This window comes from Siphateles boraxobius, unplaced genomic scaffold (genome assembly GCF_051911475.1).
Source record: "Siphateles boraxobius isolate OS27281-9 unplaced genomic scaffold, OSU_SipBor_1 6, whole genome shotgun sequence".
Classification (NCBI taxonomy): domain Eukaryota; kingdom Metazoa; phylum Chordata; class Actinopteri; order Cypriniformes; family Leuciscidae; genus Siphateles; species Siphateles boraxobius.
In genome coordinates this window covers 28,569,211-28,591,266 of record NW_027509186.1, presented here as the reverse complement: position 1 = coordinate 28,591,266, position 22,056 = coordinate 28,569,211, and the positions used below count along the sequence as shown (strand labels likewise).

The following is a 22,056-nucleotide window of genomic DNA, read 5'->3' as shown; positions in this document are numbered from 1 at the left end:
AGCACAAATTGAATCACAAAGACCCGAGAGAACCTGCTAAGTAAGATTGTGATTAAAGTTTTAATAATAAACTTTCAACGTAGCCTACAGCTTGACAAAACACAATGAGAATCAGGATCTTGCAATGTCCTATGATGTTTTAGAATGTTACTGATCTTAAGCTTTGTGTCAATTGTTATATATATTGTTTTTATTTATTATATATAGTATATTTTAATTAAAATAAACAGGTGTTTAAAGCTGCATCATTATTGTGTAAAAATAACATTTTGCATAATTTAGGCTAGTTGATTCTGAACAAACTCTGTAAGATGTCAATATTAAAAGCGCAAAATAAAAAAGCAGCCCCATGTGGCATAAAATTGTTCAGCGTTTTGAAAAATTATTTTCTGTGTAAAGGTTTTATGACAGTTTTACTTGATTGACACATTGCGTGCAGCAACCTTTACTGTCTGCTTCCCCTTACGAATCGTCATTTGACCATCCGGGTACTCGGTTGCTTGATTGACAGTTGCCATAGCAACATCCCAGGCTGTCGCCATTTTGTCAGTTGCTTTTTTAAGCTTTCAAATGTTTTCGCTTCCCGCCGGAATAATGCAGTCACGCGCTGGTAACAGTGGCGATTTTGGAAAGGCTTCGCCAACCGCGTCGGACTGAAAACGACACCGGGACAAAGAATTGGAATGTCAAGAATATATTTAGTGGGCTAGTCGTCCGTGTCTCGGGTCCGCCGGGCCGGTCTGCTGCGCAGGTTTGGAACGCGCGCCATTTTGTGAAAACTGACAGAAAAGCTTAACGTTTTTTTTGTTCACATTTTTATTCCGCTGTTTCTATAATATCTGCACGTCGTTGTTTTTAGGGATTAAGTTTGCTTTTGAAAACAATACATTTGCGCCTTCACCTCTCCAGAAGCAAATAATCTTGAATGTGCGTTTCCGACGCTAGCTGATTAAGTTAGCTGCGTTCGTTAAAGTCACTGAGAAAGAGCGCTAACTAGCCGCTAGCCTTCACTTCACAACCTATAAACCATGATTAATACACACATGAAGACTGACATAGGCAAAATTGAACTGGAAATACGCTGTTTTATCTGCCAATTAAAATAAAAAGCATTTAGCCCCGTCTGGCTCAGTACATTAGGGGTGTCTCATCGGAAGCAGCGTAGAGAAACTGGATCAGTCGCTTCACTTTACTGGATCTGGGACTTTAAATGAAGATCACACCATCAAAGGTGAGTCTTTGACATTTGTTGAGGTCTAAATGAAACATAGGGGGTTTGTAGGTTTGTTTACAAACCGCTTGTTTGGTAACGTTAGAAGGCAAGTTACATTTGGCCTAACGTTAGATGGCTAGCCGATTAATAACTTCCCTTACGTTAGTTAGCGATATATTTTGGTGAACCAAAAAACGTTAGCTTATCTGATCATCTCCGCCTGATTTTACACTCCCCAAGTCTCACTTGTGAGCATTTGTACTGTTTTTAGGACAGACTGCTAGTAGTTTAACGGGTAAAGTTAACCCCCGTGTAACATTAACGTTAGCTCCGCTAGGTCAGACTGCAGGAGCAAATTTGGTTTGCTCAGCCTAACGATTTTGTATACCAGCAAAAAGTCGACCAGCTGGTGATTACAAAAATGTATCACATCAGTCTGATGGGAGTGTTTGACTGGTAACGCTGGTGGTGGTGGTGATGATGATGATGATGATGATGATGAAGCCCCATGACTAGCGTGTTGTCAGTTAGCCATCAGGCTGGTTTCCTGTCGGGGGAGGGGGGCTGACATTAGCCAGCGATGTGATGCCTAACCATAGTTATCCAGCAAACATTGCTCAGTCATGTAGTACGAGTTTAGACTTTTGCGTGACGATGGAGGCGTTAAACGAGTCCGATCGACCCCGATGAATGGCTAAGCCAGCTAGACAGGTAAGGTCCGCTTTACCTGTCACTATCAATCAGTTGAACTATAGTTTGTTTGCTAGACAAGCTGAGTATTCAAGGATTTATATGAAGTTATTTATGATTAATGTGGAGGAATTGATAGCACGCTACTCCAATTTGCATTTGTCAATCTAGGTAAAGCTTTCAGTAGGATGCTTTCGCCTTTGCTAGATGAATAATTAACTCTTACCAGGTAAATACAAGTCAGGCTGTAAGATTTCCCCTCACTGTCACCTGAAGGTTTAGCTTTGGCACTGTTAACGTTATACTCGTAGCCCTAATAAAAGTACAGTTGGTTCAGATATGAATGTAATGTATACACACAGAGATGTCCCTTAAATCTCTAAAAGGTCATGGTTTGTTGCATCTGTTTCCCTGAGGTAAACTTTATTCTGAAAGTTCATAGGTAGATCTATGTCAGATGCCATCTTTTTTTGTCCATCACTTCCTCCCACAAATGTGATTGACAGTGGCCTCAGTATAACAGAGGCTTTTGTGCTTATTTTTAGGGATGCACTGATTTCTTTTTTTATAGCTGATAACAATTTAGACAAACTATTAACTCATTTTAAATACTGATATTTCTTACTTGCTCTCTTATCTGAACTTTTGTCAATTGTTTATTTATTAACTGTGTGTAGAATAGATAAGTAATATATAAATATATATATATATATAGATATAGATAAGTGTTCTCATGTTTTAAATTAGCAAAGTTCAAAGACACATGCATTAAAGTATACGAGATAGGTTTATTGCGGCATCAACAAATACTTTCTATTGAACATGGATTAAATCCATTTAACATTCAACAGTCCAACATAAATACAACACAACAAAGATACACATGAAATAAATAGTGCTTTTCAGGTAGGTCTAGCAGTAGTTTTCAGGTACAGAAATAAAGTAATCATTGTAAAATAACATTGCATATTTTTCTCTGTATGAATTTAAATATACTGTATGGTACACAAGCGTAATATTTCTCAACTGTTTATGTTTATGTTCATGTTAAACATAACATCTATGTTTACAAGGATACTCGCCAAGACATGCACTTTGACATAATTTTGTGTGAATTAGAAAAGCGAAAGAGAATTCAATTCAGTATTTGTAATGCTGTTTGAGACACAACTTTGTGGCTTAAAAAAAAAACTTCTCTCACACTGAGTAGAATTGAATTCTCTTTCTCTTCTTGCACTTGAATATTTAAATTCGCAAGACGTGTAAAGGATAAACTTTACTGAAGATGAAGCACTGGACTGATCAGGACAGTAACCGTTCCGTCAACTGGTCCCGAGCGTTGTTCACGCTGTCACCGATCAGTCCTTATTGTCAAGCCCTGCTGTATTTTGTACAGATTTAATTTTGTTTTGGGAAGTAGGCCATTTAATTATTTTACCCAGAGAGAACATTGGATTATGCAACAGAGTCAGACATCATACAACTCGGTGCCTTCACACAGTTAATAAATAAACAATTGGTTTGTTATATCAGTTTTTCATGCTATAGTTGGTCTGCCAATGGTTTTAAATTTATCAAAAATTGGCTGATAAATATCAGCAGCCGATAAATCGGTGCATCTCTGCTTATTTCTGTCACACTATAAGATTATGTTGCGTGAATTTTGCAACGTATGCAGAAATGGGCCTGCATGCACAAAAGGACCAGGATCCATACTGTCGCTCATTTGTTTTCTTCTTATACTCCATGGACATTCCCATATCCCCTTCCCCCCATTTTATTTGAATTGTTTTTGAGTTGTATTGGTGCTAAAATCCAGCTAATCTGCTGGAGTGTCATTTGAGAGCTTCTGTTTGATTAGCTGTTTAGAAATTTATTTAGAGCGTTTAGATTAATTATATCTTACTTTAACTTTTAATGAGAGAATTGGAAGAAAGTTTTTACTTTTTGAACACCTCCAGGTATCCTTCGTTAAATTATGCAAAGTTTATTAAGAAGTTTTGAAAATGTAGGGTTACTGGTAGAAGTAGGAATTTAATGTTGCCCAAGTTTAAAAAACAAAGTACCCATACATGCGCACTACATGCCCAGTATTGATTTGAGTAATATTTTATTTAATATTTTTCCCTTTTATTGCAATGTTTTTTTTTGTATCCAAGTTTATTTGCAGCCCTTATATCCATGCAGTACTCTAAGAAAACGATTAAATGGGGTTGGATAAGTTAGTTAACACTTATTGCAATGAAGGAAAACGTTTTACAATTATTAAAGATTACATTAAATTATAAATAATGCATTTATGTTAGCAGTTTGATTTTGTTTTGAAGCAGAAACTATAGTGCAATTAGGGTATGCATCTCTTGCGCCATTCATCCCTGTGGTATAAGTTGTAAATTTCAGTATTCATATGTCTAACGGTTAAAGTTGAGTATTGTATGGCTAGATTAAGTCACTTTAACATTATTAGTTTGAAGTGGAATATCTAGTAAGTAAGCAAAAACCAACTGATTTTTCTTGTTATTGCTTAGTCATAACTTGAGTGAAGTTTGTCTTTGTTCGCTGCACTTTTTTTTCGTTCATGTGCTCCATGCCAAATATTAAGATGAATAAGTTTTTGGAAATTTAGCACATATGTTTGCAATTTGAGAAGGAAAGTGTCAGTGGCTATCATGAAAGCCATTCAAGTACAGGGAGCTAGCCTGCTATTAAACTGTAAGTAAGGCCCAGTTATGTTGATACAGAGCTTTATTATTGATCGGAAAATGTTTGATTTAAAGTCATAACTGTTCTAGGTTATTTTTGCATACCGTGCATTCAGCATATTTGGCATTGTTGAGAGATGGTAAATTAGTACATTGTATATCTGTACAATAGTCAAAGGAATTTGCTGTCTGCTGTATGATGTTTACCCGGGCATGTCATAGGATAAAATTACTTAAAAACTATGAATTAAATTAGTTTTGGATTAGATGTCAAAAGCTCATGTGAATTATTTTATTTATTATTAATTTATTACAAATCATATCACAAGTTTGTTGTCAAAAAGCAAATAAAACTTAATTAGTCCTACTTAATTTTATTTATTTATGTTTTTCTTGATTCCATCCCTTAAAATAGGATAATCACAGATCAGTCAACAGAAAACACTTAAGTAAACATAATATATCATATTTCTTTTTTTTATAGTTTAATCAGATTCAGAAATATAAATGTCAATATGAGTAGTGCACATAAAATTTTAGTGACATGCAGAATAGTGAAATGCACTGCTGAGGGTCATGTTGAATGTTTATATTTGCAAAGGCTTGTTGACTTTTTTTTCTACCAACTTTACAATTTTAATACATGCCTATACATTCTTACAAAAATTGTTGCATTTATTCTTTGAATTATAAAGGCAGCTTATAAATCATACAAACACCACTAGAAATACATTCAGAGGGACTTGTAAAGTGCAGAATGTAATGGTGTTTCTGTTTGCATTATGATGACATACATCAGTTTTCTCTTGTTTAATTGCATGCAGTTCTTGATACCATGAATCATCAAGCCTTTATTGAGAAATGTGCCATATCAGAACAGCTATAAAAAATAGAAGCGTCTGCATTATATTTTACTGTATTTTTTAATTATATAATCAATTTTAAATATTTATATTAGCAAATGTAAAATATGCTGTGAAATATGTATTATTATTTCATAGGTTTTTGACTTGAAAATCTTTTGAAATGGTTGTTTTAGGCTGTAGAAGTGTTTGCATCCTCTGATATTTTGTGGATCACATAAATTCTTTGCCCTGCCTTAGTTAGGTCAGCTGAATCATTCTCTGCTCCTACACCATGAGTGGGGTCTGAGCTGCTATTTTGCTGTCAGGCTCCAATGTGGTGGATGCTTCATCTAAGTGTGCCAAAGTTCAATTTTATTTCTTGTTTATTTCTTGTTTTCTTATTGGAAAATGGGAGCAGCTCTGCCCTGGCAACAAAAGTAGGCTATTTGCATACTCTTCTGTGATTGGCTTGAACATTGATGGGCTTGCCAAATCACACTGTATCTTCTTGGTGATAGGCTATGCTAATTAGGTGCTGTTGCTGGGATTCTGAATAGTGGTGGGATTCTGTGTGGCTGTGGTGCATTGTGTTGCCTGGCAAGAGATGCTGATATATGAGCAAGTTCCTTATAATTATCACAATTTACAGCTAAAAGAGGACCGAATTTCTGACCAATTTGCTCTTGACATGACATTTGCTCTGTGGCCTTTTCTATTTTTATTAAGAAATTAAGAAGAGAACTGTTGTATTTTTCTTTTCTTAACAGCTATATTAATCAATTCTATGTTTTTTTACTCCTTTTTTGTTGCTTTAATTGCTAGTGCCTTCATTTTTCTGGCATTTGCACTTAATAGGATATATTTAGCTATATCTTGATAAATAAAATCACATAAATACACACATTTTTGTACATAAATATATATTCGCTTTCTATCTTGTTTTGTGTTAGTTCTAGTGCTATAATATAAGCCTATGCTTCACTTTGGTTACATAAAAATCTCAGGGATGGGTTTGCTCTCCTAAAACAGAGAAAAAAAGGATACTCTTATTAACCTGAAAGAGGTTTGCAATTCAAAGGATATCAGTGAGTGAGAGAGGAGAATTTTGTTCTAACACACACTAATTTAGCTTAAATTTCCTCCAGGGGGAGAGACCTCAGCATGCAAACCCTCGTCTGTCCGGCTTGCACCCTCTCTTTCTTTCCATGCTGCTGGTCTTCAGATGGCTGCTCCCATGCCTCATTCGCACCAGCAGTACAGTGACTGTCACCAGCAGAGTACAGACCAGTCTGTCACTGTACTGCCATACAGTGATCAGACACAAGCACTCACTGCCAGCCAGGTACTGAGTGCTCCACTCTTGTTTATTCACTTAGTTTTTTTTGCTTAAACATGGATGGAATATGCTCAATTATTGCACCTTGTAAAATTAATTCTTACAGTTACATTTCACCTTGCTTATGGATTATTTGTCATTGTAGACAAAAGTAGTTGGATTTGTTGAGAAATAATAAATATTACCTATTAAATCTTTGTGTTGCCACTTTTTTTTTTATTGCAGAGGCACATGCCCCAGTGCTTTCGTGACCCCACTTTAGCTCCTTTGAGGAAGCTCTCCATAGACCTGATCAAAACCTACAAACACATCAATGAGGTGAAATTTCTTCATTTTAATCTCATTTCTGTGTTTTGCCAGATTACTGTCCTTGTAGTAGTATAGCACCAAATAAAGATGAAAAGTAGTTATAAAGAACACAATTAGAATACTGTATGTTAGGGCTGCACAATTAAGTTAATTTCTAATCGTGATTACGGATGCTACAATTACCTGATCGTTCAAAGCCTTGATTACAAAAAATCCATTCACTTACATTATTCTGCGTGTTTAAGAGGTGTTTAGAGCATGTTACTTTGTGATAGCCGAATCGCGACTACTTCAGAGAACCCAGAACAATAGGTACTACCAGTGACATGTGAAACGCCAGCACCTGCCATTTTTAAAAAGCTGTGTACACAGCCTGAATATTTATTCCACAAACTAACTCTATGATCATGGAAAACAGTGATAGATGGACCTCTTAACTTTGACGCTATGGAGAAAATCCAACGCAACTTTGAGGGGACCAAGCGAAACATGATTATGTATTTCTGCTCAGCTAGCGACATCGGACATCAACCCCACGGCAAACGTATTAGACAGGACTGTTAAACCGATCGTAAACTAATGAAGAAGACGAAAACAACAATGTTAAGTCACTTCAGAGTTCCTACTGGCGGTGCGAATGCAACCAGGAAAACGGCCATAGGGAAACATTAGTTCTCGGGGAACCACCCTGGTGGCTAGTTCCTATAACTATGTTTTTAGGTCTACACCAGTGCATAAGCCCTTATTATTAAACCATGCATATTATTTTTACTTTAAAAAAACATTTAATTTAAGAAGAAACCAAACCAATATATATATCTAGTTGACATTTGAGGCTTAATGCTATAGAAAAGCAATAAAAGCTTTTAGAGTATTTTCATCTTGTTTTTTATTTTTATATAAAAATATGGCATGCAGTTTCTTCAAACAATGGTATAAAGCTATTCAAAACATTCAATGTAAATTGTGATAATCGTAATTAATAATCGCAATTACAATTTCAAGGGCGTTATCAACAATTATGATTTTTGTCATAATCGTGCAGCCCTACTATATGTCAAGGTATCTTTGAAAAGTCTTTTAGGAAGTTCTCAGACTAAATAATAAAGTAATAAGCACAACTATGCGTAAGTATTTGAGACTGATGCTGTGAAACTTGCTTTCACTCATTTGTATAGGTGTATTATGCAAAAAAGAAACGACGGCATCAACAGGGTCAAGGTGAGGACTCCAGCCACAAGAAAGAAAGAAAAGTCTTTAATGATGGCTATGATGATGAGAACTACGACTACGTTGTCAAGAATGGGGAAAAATGGATGGACCGCTATGAAATTGACTCTTTAATTGGAAAAGGGTCATTTGGACAGGTATGATGTCTTTGAGTCTCTTCAGATTTATTTTGTCAAGGAAAATAATAGTAAGAAATATCAACTTTTGCCATGCTGAGACCTTGAAAGCAAAATCCATATGTAATCAAATTATCAGAGTAGTTTAGATATTTTATAAGTGAACGAAACTTAAAATGATTGGCTTATGAAAGTAATTGACACATGATTTTAGGTTGTAAAAGCTTATGACCGAGCTGAGCAAGAGTGGGTTGCAATTAAGATCATCAAGAACAAGAAGGCCTTTCTGAATCAAGCTCAAATTGAAGTGCGGCTTCTCGAGCTAATGAACAAACATGACACGGAGATGAAATACTATATAGGTAAGTTGTAACTGTTCAAATCTTTGATTTATTTTCAAAGTCTTTACACACAGTGCATTACTTCAATTCAAAATCTAATGTTGTTGTTTTTTTCTCAGTACACTTGAAACGGCACTTCATGTTCCGGAATCATCTTTGCTTAGTATTTGAAATGTTGTCATACAACCTGTATGACTTGTTGCGAAATACGAACTTCAGAGGTGTCTCTTTGAATCTGACACGGAAGTTTGCCCAGCAATTGTGTACAGCACTTCTGTTTCTTGCTACACCTGAGCTCAGCATCATCCACTGTGACCTAAAGCCAGAGAACATCCTGCTATGTAACCCCAAGAGAAGTGCCATCAAAATAGTGGACTTTGGGAGCTCCTGCCAACTGGGACAAAGGGTATTGTGAACCACCTTGTTTATTGCTTGTGTGGAGAATGTTAAATATGACTGTGTGGTGATTGTCACAGTATGCTTAATTTAATTATGTATTCCTCCTCCCACATCAGATATATCAGTACATCCAGAGTCGATTCTACCGCTCCCCTGAAGTGTTATTAGGAATGCCATATGACCTGGCCATTGATATGTGGTCTCTGGGATGTATTCTGGTGGAAATGCATACAGGAGAACCTCTCTTTAGTGGAGCAAATGAGGTAATGAGCTATATGAAATTGTATTGATTATTAATGATGATGATGATGATTATTATTATTATTACTAATGTACTTCCATAATATTCCATTCCCTTTATCCTTAAACACCATGAATCTAAAGGTTTAGGAGTGAAACTACTTTTAAATGTTCGACTGCATCTCAATCTTTTAGACATTTTAAAAATATTTTTTTTAGTCAGTTTCTACCTGATAAAATATTTTAGAGCTTGGCATATCTTGAAAAATGTATGTTAATACAATATATAAAATGCCTGAGGAGTTATAAGATTTGATTTATTTGTATGACTTTACCAGAATCACACTTTTATAATTCTTCAAAATTCTGCTCATTTGTAATTCGCTCTGGATAAAAGCGTCTGCTAAATGGTTAAATGTAAAAGTTCAAAGACAAAAAACAGGCTAATTAAAATAGAACGATATCTTGATGTTTTTTTTAGATTTTTTTAGGCTTATTTAAAGCTTGTTTTGTCTTAATTTGAAATTATTTTAAGTTATCTTGAGGCCCCATTAGAAGTTTGCTTAGGCCCCTTCAGTTGAGATCCACTTCTTGTTTAATGAGTCACGCCATAGTTGATTGTTGATGATTCTACCTAATTAAAATTGACTGTTATAGTAAAAAATAGTCTGACAAAACTTATTTTTAAAATGAAACCCCAATAGGTGGACCAAATGAACAAAATTGTTGAAGTACTTGGGATCCCACCAAATCACATTATGGACCTAGCCCCGAAAGCCAGGAAGTTTTTTGAGAAGTTGTCAGATGGCACATGGAGTATTAAGAAGACCAAAGATGGAAAAAGGGTATGTGTTACTGACATTTTGAAGCGAAATCACTATCATGTGAAGTTTTATGCAGATTTTGTGTGAATGCTTGTTATTATTGTTGTAAGTTCTGTAATGTGTCTCTGCTTTTCTGTGAACAGTATAAACCTCCGGCATCTCGAAAGCTCCATGCCATCTTGGGAGTGGAATGTGGTGGACCAGGCGGTCGTCGGGCGGGAGAATCCGGCCACGCGGTAGCTGACTACTTGAAGTTCAAGGACCTCATTCTCAGAATGCTAGACTATGACCCCAAGACGCGAATTCAGCCCTACTATGCCCTCCAGCACAGTTTCTTCAAGAAGACGACAGATGAAGGAACAAATACAAGCAGTAGTGTGTCAACAAGTCCTGCACTTGAGCAGTCGCAGTCATCAGGGACCACTTCTAGTACATCCTCAAGCTCAGGTTCTACTTTGTTTTAATTTGTTCTGGATTCTGTCTAAACTCTTTATTGTAACTGACTTGATAGTGGTGTTTCTGGGTAAAGCTTAACACAGTTCCTTTGCTTTGCCTTAGGAGGATCGTCTGGAACAAGCACCAGTGGCAGAGCAAGATCCGATCCAACTCACCACCATCGGCACAGCGGCGGGCATTTCGGCACAGCCATGCCAGCCATAGACTGTGACAACCTTTGCCCTCAGGTGAGCCCCCTTATCATATCTTGTCAAGTAGTTAAACGAATTAAAAGTTTGGCCTTCAAAATTGATTTTTTTTTCTGATTTACCTTGTTTGTGCAGGCGAGACAGCCTTATCATCCACCAGTAGTATGGCCTGGAATCGTAGGACCAGAACCTGTCACTGTAGAGACTCATCCAGTCCAGGAAACCACTTTTCATGTGCCTCCCCAGCATCCCAAGGCATTGCACCCCCATCACCATCATCACCACCACCACCACCACGGACAAGTCATAGCAACGCGACCACGGCCGCGACTCTATAACTCGCCCACTAACAGCGCCTCCACCCAGGATTCCATGGAGGTGGTGCACGGTCATCTGTCCATGACATCCCTGTCTTCCTCAGCATCCTCTTCCTCCACATCTTCCTCTTCCACAGGAAACCAAGGCAACCAGGCTTACCAGCTTCGCCACCTTCCTGCCAACACCCTGGACTTTAGCCAAAACGGAAGTTTGAGTATGAGTATGGGTTTGGGTGCCTTCTCAAATCCTCGCCAAGAGACTGGTATGGCTGGACATCCCACATACCCTGTTGCCACAAACACAGGAACTGGTCACTTTATAGCAGAGGGACACCTGGGCATGAGACAAGGGATTGATAGGGAAGATTCTCCAATGACTGGAGTCTGTGTTCAGCAGAGCTCGATGGCCAGCTCGTGACTTTAGCTGAAATGGGTTTGTTTTTCTGTGTGAATTTTATTTTTTGTTTTGTTTTTTTCTTCCTTTTTTTATGATGGTGTTTTCATTTTCTCTTGTTTTTCAAAAGGTGCATAGAGAATAAAAGCTGCTCACTTCTGAGGGGAGATATCACTGAACCGCTACAAATTGAAGAGTATTTAAAAAAAAAAAAGTATATATGTATTTCCATCTTTTTACGTTGTCGATTTCTAGATAAGTTAGTAATACTGCAAATAACCATAGTGAAACTGAGACATCCATCTCCCGATTCACTCACCTGCATACAGTACTTATTTACCATCTGTTACATTGGAAACTAGGAGATTTAATTTGTTCAATACAGTGAGCATTTCTGATCTGTGAGCTGTCGTACAGCTTTTTTATATGTAAAGCAAGCAATGCAAAACATTTGTTTAGTTCAAACAAGTGAAACATTGGACATTAGAATTTGGCTGGTCGTTCTTTTATTTACCCTTTAAGTGAAACTTCTCTAAAGAGCTGTGTGTTTAAACCTGTAGCGTGTCAAGGAAGCAGTACTTGCAGTGATATTTCGTGTTGTCGGTATCGTGTAACTCTTCGAGAGGGGGCACAAAGCTGCGGAGCTCCGGTGGCGAGCGCTGGCCTAGCGGCGGGGAGGAGCTGTTGTTAGAGCCCGAGACAGGCAGGTGCAGTACTCTCCAGACCTGGAGTCCTCCAGACCGGGCGGCTTCGACTACGTACAGCAACTGAGGAGGAGGTGTGCTGAGGAGTGACGGGGGGTGGGGTGGGGGGACAGATCCGGATTCAGCTGGATCTGGGGCTGCTGTTGAGAACCCTTTGGCCTTATGACTTTTGGACCTTGACTGAAAAGGAGCTGGACTTTATCATTAAATGGAGATGATGGCTGTCCTCTATTTTTAACATTTAAAGAGCCCTTAATTGGTTAGGGAAGGTGAGCGAGAATGGTTTTTTAGAGGCCTTTATTTAGCAAAGATTTCTCATTTAAGGGACTCCAAATTGCAGGGTCTTGTTCAAACATCCCTTACATGACTTCCTAAAATTGCTGAAGTGGGATTTCACATAGAAGGTATTCATTCCCATTAATTGTCTTCTATTACTTTTTCAGTTTTTAATTCCCGTCATGCATGTGGTTCCCATTGGAAAAACATCTGCATAAATTGGCCTCTTTGTGTTGAACACAGAAGATATGTAATGAGATTTATGTGACTGCCTTTTTTCTCCTCTTGAATTATGCTGTGAATTTTACACAAAATAGTTTTTCTTCTTTAATAGTGTCTTCTTTCTTTCTTTCTTTCTTTCTTTTGATATACCAAAGCAGTTGTTTTTTATAGCTCTAGGTGTCTGTAAGAAATAATGTAGCAGTTCACCACTTCAGTCCAAGGTTCATCAACGTCCATTTTAGTCTGTATACTCTCTCAAACTGGAACTTTTGCTGAAATACTTTGTTTTAATGTTAACAAAAACTGAGATTGTATGTGTAAACCTCCCCGATTTTCATTCATTTTTCCTGTCACGGGGAGGGAAAGGACTCTGACGGTTACTCTGCAGGCTACAGAGTAGCTGAGAGATCACAAATTATTCTGAGGAGAGAAAAGTGTTTTTGTTTTGTATTTACCTGGTCTATCAGTCAGTGATGCTGCCTTTTATACCTAATTTGATGAACATGCTAATTTCTACCTTTTTAAATCTAAGTGGCTACTTAAATTTATTTATTCAGGCAGTCTACTGTAGCTACTGTGACCTCTGAGTCTGAGTTGAATTTGTTATCAAGTGATTGGTTTGATGCTTGCCTCAGATGTAAAATTCAAAGGGAAACTAGGTGACGTGCTGCCACACAGACACTGGGCACTGCATGTTGTTCTGAAGAGGATAAATGTTTATAGTCACTTCAGTCATGTTAAGGATAGCTATGCTCACTCTGATTCTTATGTTAGAGGTTGTGAGCCCCCCAAGACCCCTCCTAGCTTCTCACTTGATCTCATTTCTTCAAAGAAACCTTGTTTGCTACTTCTCTCAATCTAGCAGTTCTTACAGACAGTTGGACAATATCCTGCCAGAAAGTGTGTGGAGTTTTTCCTTTCGCGAAGACATCACTTTCAGCCAGAGTCATATTTACAAATCTCACAACGGCTAATGGTAATCGGAAAGAAGGTTTACCTGAATGTTAGCTGGATTTAAAAGTGTTTTTTAATATATAAAAACATTTGAATGCAGTTTGATGACGTTGACAAAAACATTCCAAAAATCAAAATCTAAAAATTACAGAAACTTTTAAAGAGTGAACCTGTTTCAGCTGTTACTAAATGAGATCTGATTTAGAGCAGTTTTCATGAAATGCAGCCCCTTTTTAATAGTTGAAATAGAATTTATGTATATATTTATATTTTTTTAAATAAAGGAAGTATAGAACTCACTACATTGCTCCTGCTGGTATGTCAATCACATTGCCATGTTTTTGCTTACCTATTTAGTTTTTTTTTTTTTTTAACCCTTCTTGTCTTACTCGGTCATTGGACCAAAATCGCTTTTAGTCAGAGGCATTTGACAGGACAACATTAAAGGTAGGGCTTATAACTTGTACCGGAAGAATCTTTTCACAGGGTATGACGCATGTATGTCCACACTTTTATAATGCTCATGGTTTTGCTAGGTCTGTTTCTTCCCTTTCTCTAAAATGCATTATAGGTCACTGTTTCACAATATCATGCATTTTAATTCAACATTCTTCTGCCTTTTGATTTTTTTCTTTCCTGATTTTCTTGACCCTTTTAATGCAACATGCACTATATAATTGAACAGCATGGGGAAAAAGGATGTGTCCACAGATTGTAAGATCTAGTCAAGACTTTGCTGTGTATATGAAAATGCCCTTTGTATTATATTCAAACAGTCTTATGTATGATATATAAAAAATAACTTAATTGACGCGCTCTTGGCTTTTTTCTTTATCACCTTGCTTGTTGCTTCAACACTACATATACTTCTAATATAGTATAGAGGACTGCCTAAACGAGTAGTTCTGAGGAAAACTATTTACATGCGTGTTAAAATAGTTGCTGTAGATTATCGAATAACAAATTAATAAACCGTACATATAAATAAGTTTACAAGTTCGACAGACATAATGGAATCAGTTTTAAAAGATGGTAACATAAAAGTGAACTATATAACCATTGTTTAGTTGGCGGTATTTTCTCTATTGGTTGCGCGGCTCGTTGGTCTAGGGGTATGATTCTCGCTTCGGGTGCGAGAGGTCCCGGGTTCAAATCCCGGACGAGCCCAAAATTTTCTATCAAGCATAAACTTACTTCGAAGTCACAACGTTCAATGTAAATGTCCCGTGTTGAATTCTGTATAGGCCTACAATACGCAAGGTTTAATTGCGAAAAGAATGACATATTTAATATGCAAGCAATGAGCAATGTTGCTATTCTGTAGTTCAAGTCTATTGCAGTTTTGTAATCTGTACAACGCGGTAAATTGTGATTTTATGATAATATGTTTTAGCGTCTCTACGTGTGACATATAGGTGTTTGAATATCATATTTGTCGTTAAGATAATTAGTGAAGAGACTTCGGAATCGGTTCTTTTGAACAACTCGTTTCAACGAATCGGTTCAGCTTCAGCGATTCTTTACGCCATGACGTAGATAGTTACGAAATCTCATGAGCCATATTTAAAGAGCCATTTGACAGCTCATTTGAAACAAAACTGGAGTATTAAGAAAAGAGACATACTAACGAAACAGCATTGTAGTTTTAGAGACTGGTCAATTTTAGTAGCCTAGCTACCTCTAGTTCAATATATGAATTAATAATAAATACTATGTAATCATTGTAGTTATATCAACATTGTTCTCGGTGGAGCTTTACGGCAATCCCCAAACGTAATTAGGTTAGGATCCACCCATTAGGTCCACAGAGGTGGAGCTGGACGTCATTTGGCTCTGCAGTGAGCAACACCACAACGTTGGGAATCTTATAGGGAATAAAAATGCCCGGTCTTGGCTGCCATCTACAGGATCCACGGCTTTACTGAGCGCGAAGGGAGAGGATCCTGTCATGAATGCCACATTCAACTGAATGATTTCGACTCTCTGGTAAACTCCGGAAAAACTAAGCGAGTTGAACATTTGTGCATTTACATTAGTGAAAGCTAAGGCTGATTTTCAAAATGGAAAATTGCTTGCAGACTCTCAACAAGTGAGCTATAGAGACTGAAAAACTATTATTTCAAACCCAAGTATTTATTTGTTTGGATACGAGGCGGTGTAAAATCTGCATTATGAAGATTATTCAATAAAGTGTACCGTATGATGATGAAGATTATTCAGTAAAGTGTACCGTATGATGATGAAGATTATTCAGTAAAGTGTACCGATTTAGCTGTGCTTGCTTGAAACCCTAACAAGCATGAACTAAATTGACCCAAATAATGAAACGTATTATCTTAGATAATAACAGATAGTATCATAGAACCAATTTATTTGTTATATACTGCTAACATTTTAGAAAGACTAAACTGAGAAGAATAAAACATAGAACAACATGTTAAACATCGTATCTAAAAGATCATTGTGTTAAAAAAACGGCAGATTGGGTACAAAATGTATTTTTATTATGATTATTGTTGTTAATTATTGTAAATAACATTTTGTAGGTAACATGTAAACAGTTAAAAAGTAAATACAAATAAAATGTAAAAGAGCAGACCCAAATCTAACATACGCGTTTATTTAATACACAATCTCCATACCGGCGGACTCTCGTCACGGAGCGCAATAGATTGTGGCTTAAAAATATGAAAATGCACGCAAAGCATTGTTGGCCTGCTGTTTCGAATCAACAAATGAGTAAGAGCCGTTTACTCGAGAATTGTTTAGAACGATTCAGACCGGTTTTGTGAACCGTTTCAAAAGATTCATTGAAACGATCTGAATCAAAATCGATTCGTTCCGTCGTTCCCATAGTTCGTTCCATTCAGTATGGCGGATGCATTGTGGGATTGAAACGAATTGCATTGTGGGCTGACACGCCAACAATACTGGTGCTTTATACTTGCGCGCCTTTTTCATTTCTGTAATGTTGCAATGATTATATTAATGGCAGCATAACTAATATCGTGCGTAGAAGGCTTTAGGAAGTTTTAATCAGACTTTCAATGCACAATGCCAAATTTTTGTGCCGCTCCCAACTGTACCAGGAAAAGCACCCAGTCCGATTTAGCTTTCTTTAGGTTTCCAAGGGATCCGGAGAGGTATGCCTTTTTTTTTAAAGCTTCATAACACTATCACTGCCGTGTTGTGTTTAAATGCAGTTAATTTATTCTGACGACTGATATGAAAGTAATTATTCATGGGAAAGGTAACGTTAAGCCAAAGTTGCACCTGCAAGTTACTGATGTTTTATTAGTGCAGTTAGTCCATATTGACATAATATGACACTTATCAGTGCGACCAACGAGGCTTCTGCTATTTATTTACATTGTCTGCGTCGATGTGATGTAATTTGCTGAAATATTTGGTGAATAACTGGTCAACCGAAGTTTAGTACCTATTGATGACAATTCATGTGCTTCTGAATTGAATTTCTGTTCTTTAACTTATTCTTTACCTAAATTTTTTTCATATTGAATGTATATAGATGGTCACAGTGATTTTGCCAAGTAAGACATGTTCCTGGATCAACACATTTTGTTGATCCTGGAACAACATTCCTGTCCCAAAATTTAGTCCTTACCCTATCCCTACCCATAACTGTTCCCTAAAATCAGAGGGAAATAATAGGTGAATAACACTGATGTTGAATCACCTTACCCTGGTTCTAAGCTTAAACTTGACATAAACTGTAAACTTGTCCCTCAAATCTGATTGGTTGATCTGAAAGTTGTTCCAGGATCAACAAAGATGTTGATCCTGGGACATGTGGTACTTGGTGAAATTACGTTCCTCGTGTCATTTCCCTCTGATTTTAGGGAAAAGTTATGGTTAGGTTTAGGGGTAGGGATAGGGTAAGGACTAAATTTTGGGACAGAATATGTTGATCCAGGAACACGTCTTACTTGGCAAAATCACAGTGACCTTCACGGTATAGGTCTAGATGAGATCCTGTAGTGTAACTAATATTTACTTAAGAATATATTAAATATGCTTGTATTATTATATAAGTAATACTGCAGTGTTTTCTTGCAGGTATTTGCCTCTCCTAACTTAAAGAAAACTTAATCTGTCACAATTTCAAATGCAAAAACACATTCATCAAAATCCAGTGTTTGAATTGGAGAGGGGAAAAAACATCAACAAAACATTTCCGTTTAAATGTCAAACTAAATGTTTAGCAAGATTTCATAAATCTTAACATGCTTTGTGCAGATGTAGGTTGTGGGTGGAGAACTGTCGGCGTGCAGATCTGGAGGAGAAAACGCCTGATCAGCTGAACAAGCACTACCGACTGTGTGCAAAGCACTTTGAACCGGCCATGATATGCAAAACTGTAATGCAAAATAGCAATGAGTTATCTGAATGTTTTATCATGTTATCTAAATAGATAAAATCCTAAGATGTTCTTTTTCTCTGTTGAATGTGTTTTTCAGAGCCCTTACAGGACAGTACTAAGGGACACTGCTATTCCCACGATTTTTGATTTAACCAGCCACCTCGGCAATCCTCACAGCAGACATCGCAAACGCATCAAAGTTCTGGTAGAATACTTATTTTTTTCAGGTTTTCTCATAAATATTCATATTCTACCATTGTGTATTCTTAAATTTTGAATCTTCTTCATTCCTTCTTTTGAATCTAAACTACATAATAATAGCTGATTTTTTACAGCAAAGTATCATATTTCACATTATTAGTGATAAGTCAGTAAATGTAACAAATCAGCTCAATCGTTATTCTATGTTTCTTATACAAGTGTACTTAAGTAATTGAATTGTTAACATTTAATATAAAATTACACTTTTCATTCCTGTTTTCCTCAGACGGATGAAGAGGTTCGGAAAATCAAAGAAAGACGATGTAAGTAAGACATAATTGATTATTACTTGGCTCTCTGGAGTATTTGATTCTGATTGGTCAATTGCAAAATTCAGCGGACAGATATTTTTAATATTTACTGTCATCAATGGCAATGCTGATATCACTCTGCTCATTTGGGTTACTGTAACCTTCGTTACTTTAGTGTCTCTCATATCACTCCGCTGACTCGCTCGCTCTTGTTCATATAAACGCAACTGCCGCCGTCTTTATCTCAGTTGACGTGCAAGTGTGTGTAGTGAAATATTGTTACAGTGTTTTTCTTCTTGCTAGGCCAATTACTTTGTAGGTTGTAAGATAATATTCAAGACAAATTTCTACATATGTTTGTTTTGGATCAATGATGGGGTTCTGATTACCCAATTTATTTTGTAATATTGGCTGTTTGACTGTACGTTAACCCTTACTTAACTGATTAATGTTTGTGACTTTATCTCTTTAGTGGAGTCTTCAATTGAACAACTGCTCTCAAAAAAAGACTGTGATGGTCAAGATGACAGCGAGACCACTGACGACGTCCCTCAACTGACGCCCGAACAAAAAGACCTGAGAGAGTTCTTAAGATCTTCGTTTGAAGTCATGGTTTTGATAGGAAGGCAAAACTTTCCATTCAGTTGCAATGCAAGAGAAGATGAGATTCGCTCTGAGGAGGAGGAACGGCTCTTTATGACAGGTACCTTTCAAGCACTAATTGAGAACCGTATCAATGCAGGCGATGAGTTTCTTCGAAGGAGGTTCGAGGCAGCTGCTGTTAATGAGGACTATTGCCCGGCTGTTCAGCAGAAGCAGCTGCTGGATGTCTGCGAGAGATGCGTCCGTGAAGAGATCCTTCAACAAGTCCGAGAATGTCGCTTCTTTTCGATCGTCACAGGGGAATTAGTGGACTTCCCAGAAGGAGAACACCTGCCTGTATTCCTGCGCTTTGTAGATCAAGCCAACACTCTTCGAGAGGAATTCATAGAGTTCCTCTCATTTGAAGGAGAGGAGGTTGCTATCGCTGAAAGATTGGAGACTCAGTTGACGAAGGGATGGGGCCTGAGTATGGAACACTGCAGAGGACAAGCACATGCGGGATCTGGTATACTTGGGACCAAGATGAAGGTCATCGCTGCCCAGCTCAAGGAGAAATATCCCATGGCGGTGATCACGCCCACTTCCACCTGTGCACTTAATGTTCATCTTGCTAATGGCATGCCGCTGACCGGAGTGCAAGTCGTGATGTCAGTTCTGAAAAAGACGAATGCGTTTTTTAAAACATCTCCGTTGCTGCAGACCGAACTCGATAATGCGATCTCCATTCTGTGTCAGGGAGACAAGGAAAAAGAAAACCTTCTCAAAGAGGGCTCGCGTTCAACCTGGACCGATCTTCATAATGTGTTCGAGATGGCTGTCGATTTGATGGAGCCGCTTCTGCTGTGCATGGACAGCATACATGACAATGAGGATCTGAAGTGGAACGACCAAATCACCAATGATGCTTGCGCTATTTCAGAGGCCTTGGCGGACTTTGAGTTCATCGTGACTTTGGTTATTTTGAAGAACGCCCTGTCTTTCACGAGGGCTTTTGGTAAGAACTTACAAGGAGAGACCATTGATGTGTTTTTCGCTGCCAACAGCCTAACAGCAGTACTGCATTCGTTGCACGAGGTATCGGACAATCTGGAAGTGTACCACGAATTCTGGTTTGAAGAGGCTGTCAGTTTGGCGACTGCAATGGAGATCCCTGTCAAAGTCCCGAGGTTGTTTCTTCGGAAGCAACAGGCGCTAAAGATCATGGAAATCCAGGCAGAGTCTTTCTTTAAGGAGTATCTTACGCTGCCGGTTATGGAGTACATCACGCAGGAGGTCAAGGACATCTTCTCTGAGAATCATCTCAAGGCGCTAAAGTGCTTGTCTCTTGTCCCCGCGGTCATGGGCCAAATGAGGTTCAATACTTCCGAGGAGACCCATGCGGACATGTACAGGGGCGATCTGCCCCATCCAGACACATTGCCGGCTGAACTGCATTGTTGGAGGATAAAATGGAAACACAGAGGCAAGGAAGTAAGCTTGCCGTGCACCATTCACGAAACCCTTCAGCACTCCGATGTGAAGTTCTTCCCAAATGTTAATGCATTTTTGAAAATATTAGCTGCGTTGCCGGTGCTGAAGCTTGATGGGAGTCACGGTGAAACTGCCCAAAGACGCTTACAGGCTTACCTCACAGACACTGCGGTAAACCAAAGGTGTAAGAATCTGGCTGGGCTAAACATCAATTACCATATAAAGACAGACCTGGAAGAAATGGTTCAGTGTTATATAAAAAGTTACCCAGAAGAAAGTGAGAGTGATTAACCGGTAAAACATATAGACTCTCCCAAGTATCAACTGCAAAAATATTTGAGCTGGAAATGTGATGTTGGTTTGCATAACGTTTTGTAGGTTCCCTTTGCTTTTCGTCACAATGCCAATTGTTTATTTTCATGTCTTTTCCCCCTGGAGAAATGTAGAACAATTTTTACATTTGTGAGGACCGTCAAAAAGATTCACCATGTGAGTATCTACGTCAATATGTGGTCTTGCTTTGTTTAGTTTGCTTTACTGACTAATGTGAAGCTGGACTGATAAAAGACAAAACTCACATACATTGAAAATCAACTATTAAAGACAAGTTTGTGTTTGTATAAACTGGTCCAAAGGGTAAATAAAAACACTTTCGATGCTGTCTTCTACAATTATGTAAATTCTTTGTACTGCCACAGTCATACATTATTGCAGTTATTGTATATATTTACTTGGCAACACTTTACAGTAAGGTCACATTAGTTAACGTCAGCAAATATTTGTTACAGTATTTATTCATCTTTGTTAACGTTACTTAATGAAAATACATTTGTTTATTGCTAGTTCGTGTTAAATAATTAAATAAAATGAACAGGTACATTTGATTTTAATAACGTATAAGTAAATTTTGAAATTAAAATGAAAGCATTAGAAGTGTTTTTCATTGTTAGTTCATGTTAACTAATGCCGTTAATCACAAGAAAATATGTGACTACATTTCTGCCATCTGTCATTAATAGAATTTTGTGAAAATACATCAGCATAGCATGTTGACATTATGCCTACTTAAATCATGTTTGTCTTTCATAACATTTAGTAAATATTAAGTAAACCTTATAAAACCTGTTTGCAATGCAAATTCTAAATGCATGACATTAATTGTAAAGTAATGTTTAAGCATAATATTGCATGAATAACATCTGTTGCTCTTTGTATTTATAGTTGATTCAACTTTGTCTTCAAGAGAGCAGCATTTGTATAAAATCATCCCAGTTGGGACTACTTGGGTGTCTATAGATAGGTGATACAATTAGAATAAAAAAGACTTATGTATG

At 37.5% G+C, this 22,056-nt stretch overlaps 2 protein-coding genes and 1 non-coding gene across 4 annotated transcripts; all 3 read left to right on the top strand.

The window, feature by feature from the left end:
• The first annotated feature begins 494 nt into the window (after positions 1-494).
• On the top strand, positions 495-14,567 carry dyrk1ab (dual-specificity tyrosine-(Y)-phosphorylation regulated kinase 1A, b). Of its 2 annotated transcripts, none has more exons than XM_077208636.1 (11): positions 495-1,231; positions 6,596-6,792; positions 7,012-7,104; positions 8,274-8,462; positions 8,656-8,803; positions 8,902-9,188; positions 9,298-9,444; positions 10,126-10,266; positions 10,389-10,692; positions 10,804-10,928; positions 11,025-14,567. In XM_077208636.1, the coding sequence occupies exons 2-11, from the start codon at positions 6,673-6,675 to the stop codon at positions 11,622-11,624; spliced, it is 2,154 nt and encodes a 717-aa protein (XP_077064751.1). In that variant the 5' UTR covers positions 495-1,231; positions 6,596-6,672; the 3' UTR covers positions 11,625-14,567. The 2 variants fall into 2 exon arrangements, with proteins under 2 accessions (XP_077064751.1, XP_077064752.1); XM_077208637.1 differs by lacking the exon at positions 495-1,231 and adding an exon at positions 1,812-1,924.
• A 284-nt stretch (positions 14,568-14,851) lies between these two features.
• trnap-cgg (transfer RNA proline (anticodon CGG)) lies at positions 14,852-14,923 on the top strand. The gene has a single exon. It is a non-coding gene; the product is annotated as a tRNA-Pro (tRNA).
• A 1,628-nt stretch (positions 14,924-16,551) lies between these two features.
• On the top strand, positions 16,552-21,393 carry thap12b (THAP domain containing 12b). The gene is made up of 5 exons (XM_077208635.1): positions 16,552-16,899; positions 18,014-18,134; positions 18,235-18,342; positions 18,625-18,661; positions 19,122-21,393. The coding sequence occupies exons 1-5, from the start codon at positions 16,811-16,813 to the stop codon at positions 21,011-21,013; spliced, it is 2,247 nt and encodes a 748-aa protein (XP_077064750.1). The 5' UTR covers positions 16,552-16,810; the 3' UTR covers positions 21,014-21,393.
• The last annotated feature ends 663 nt before the right edge of the window (positions 21,394-22,056 follow it).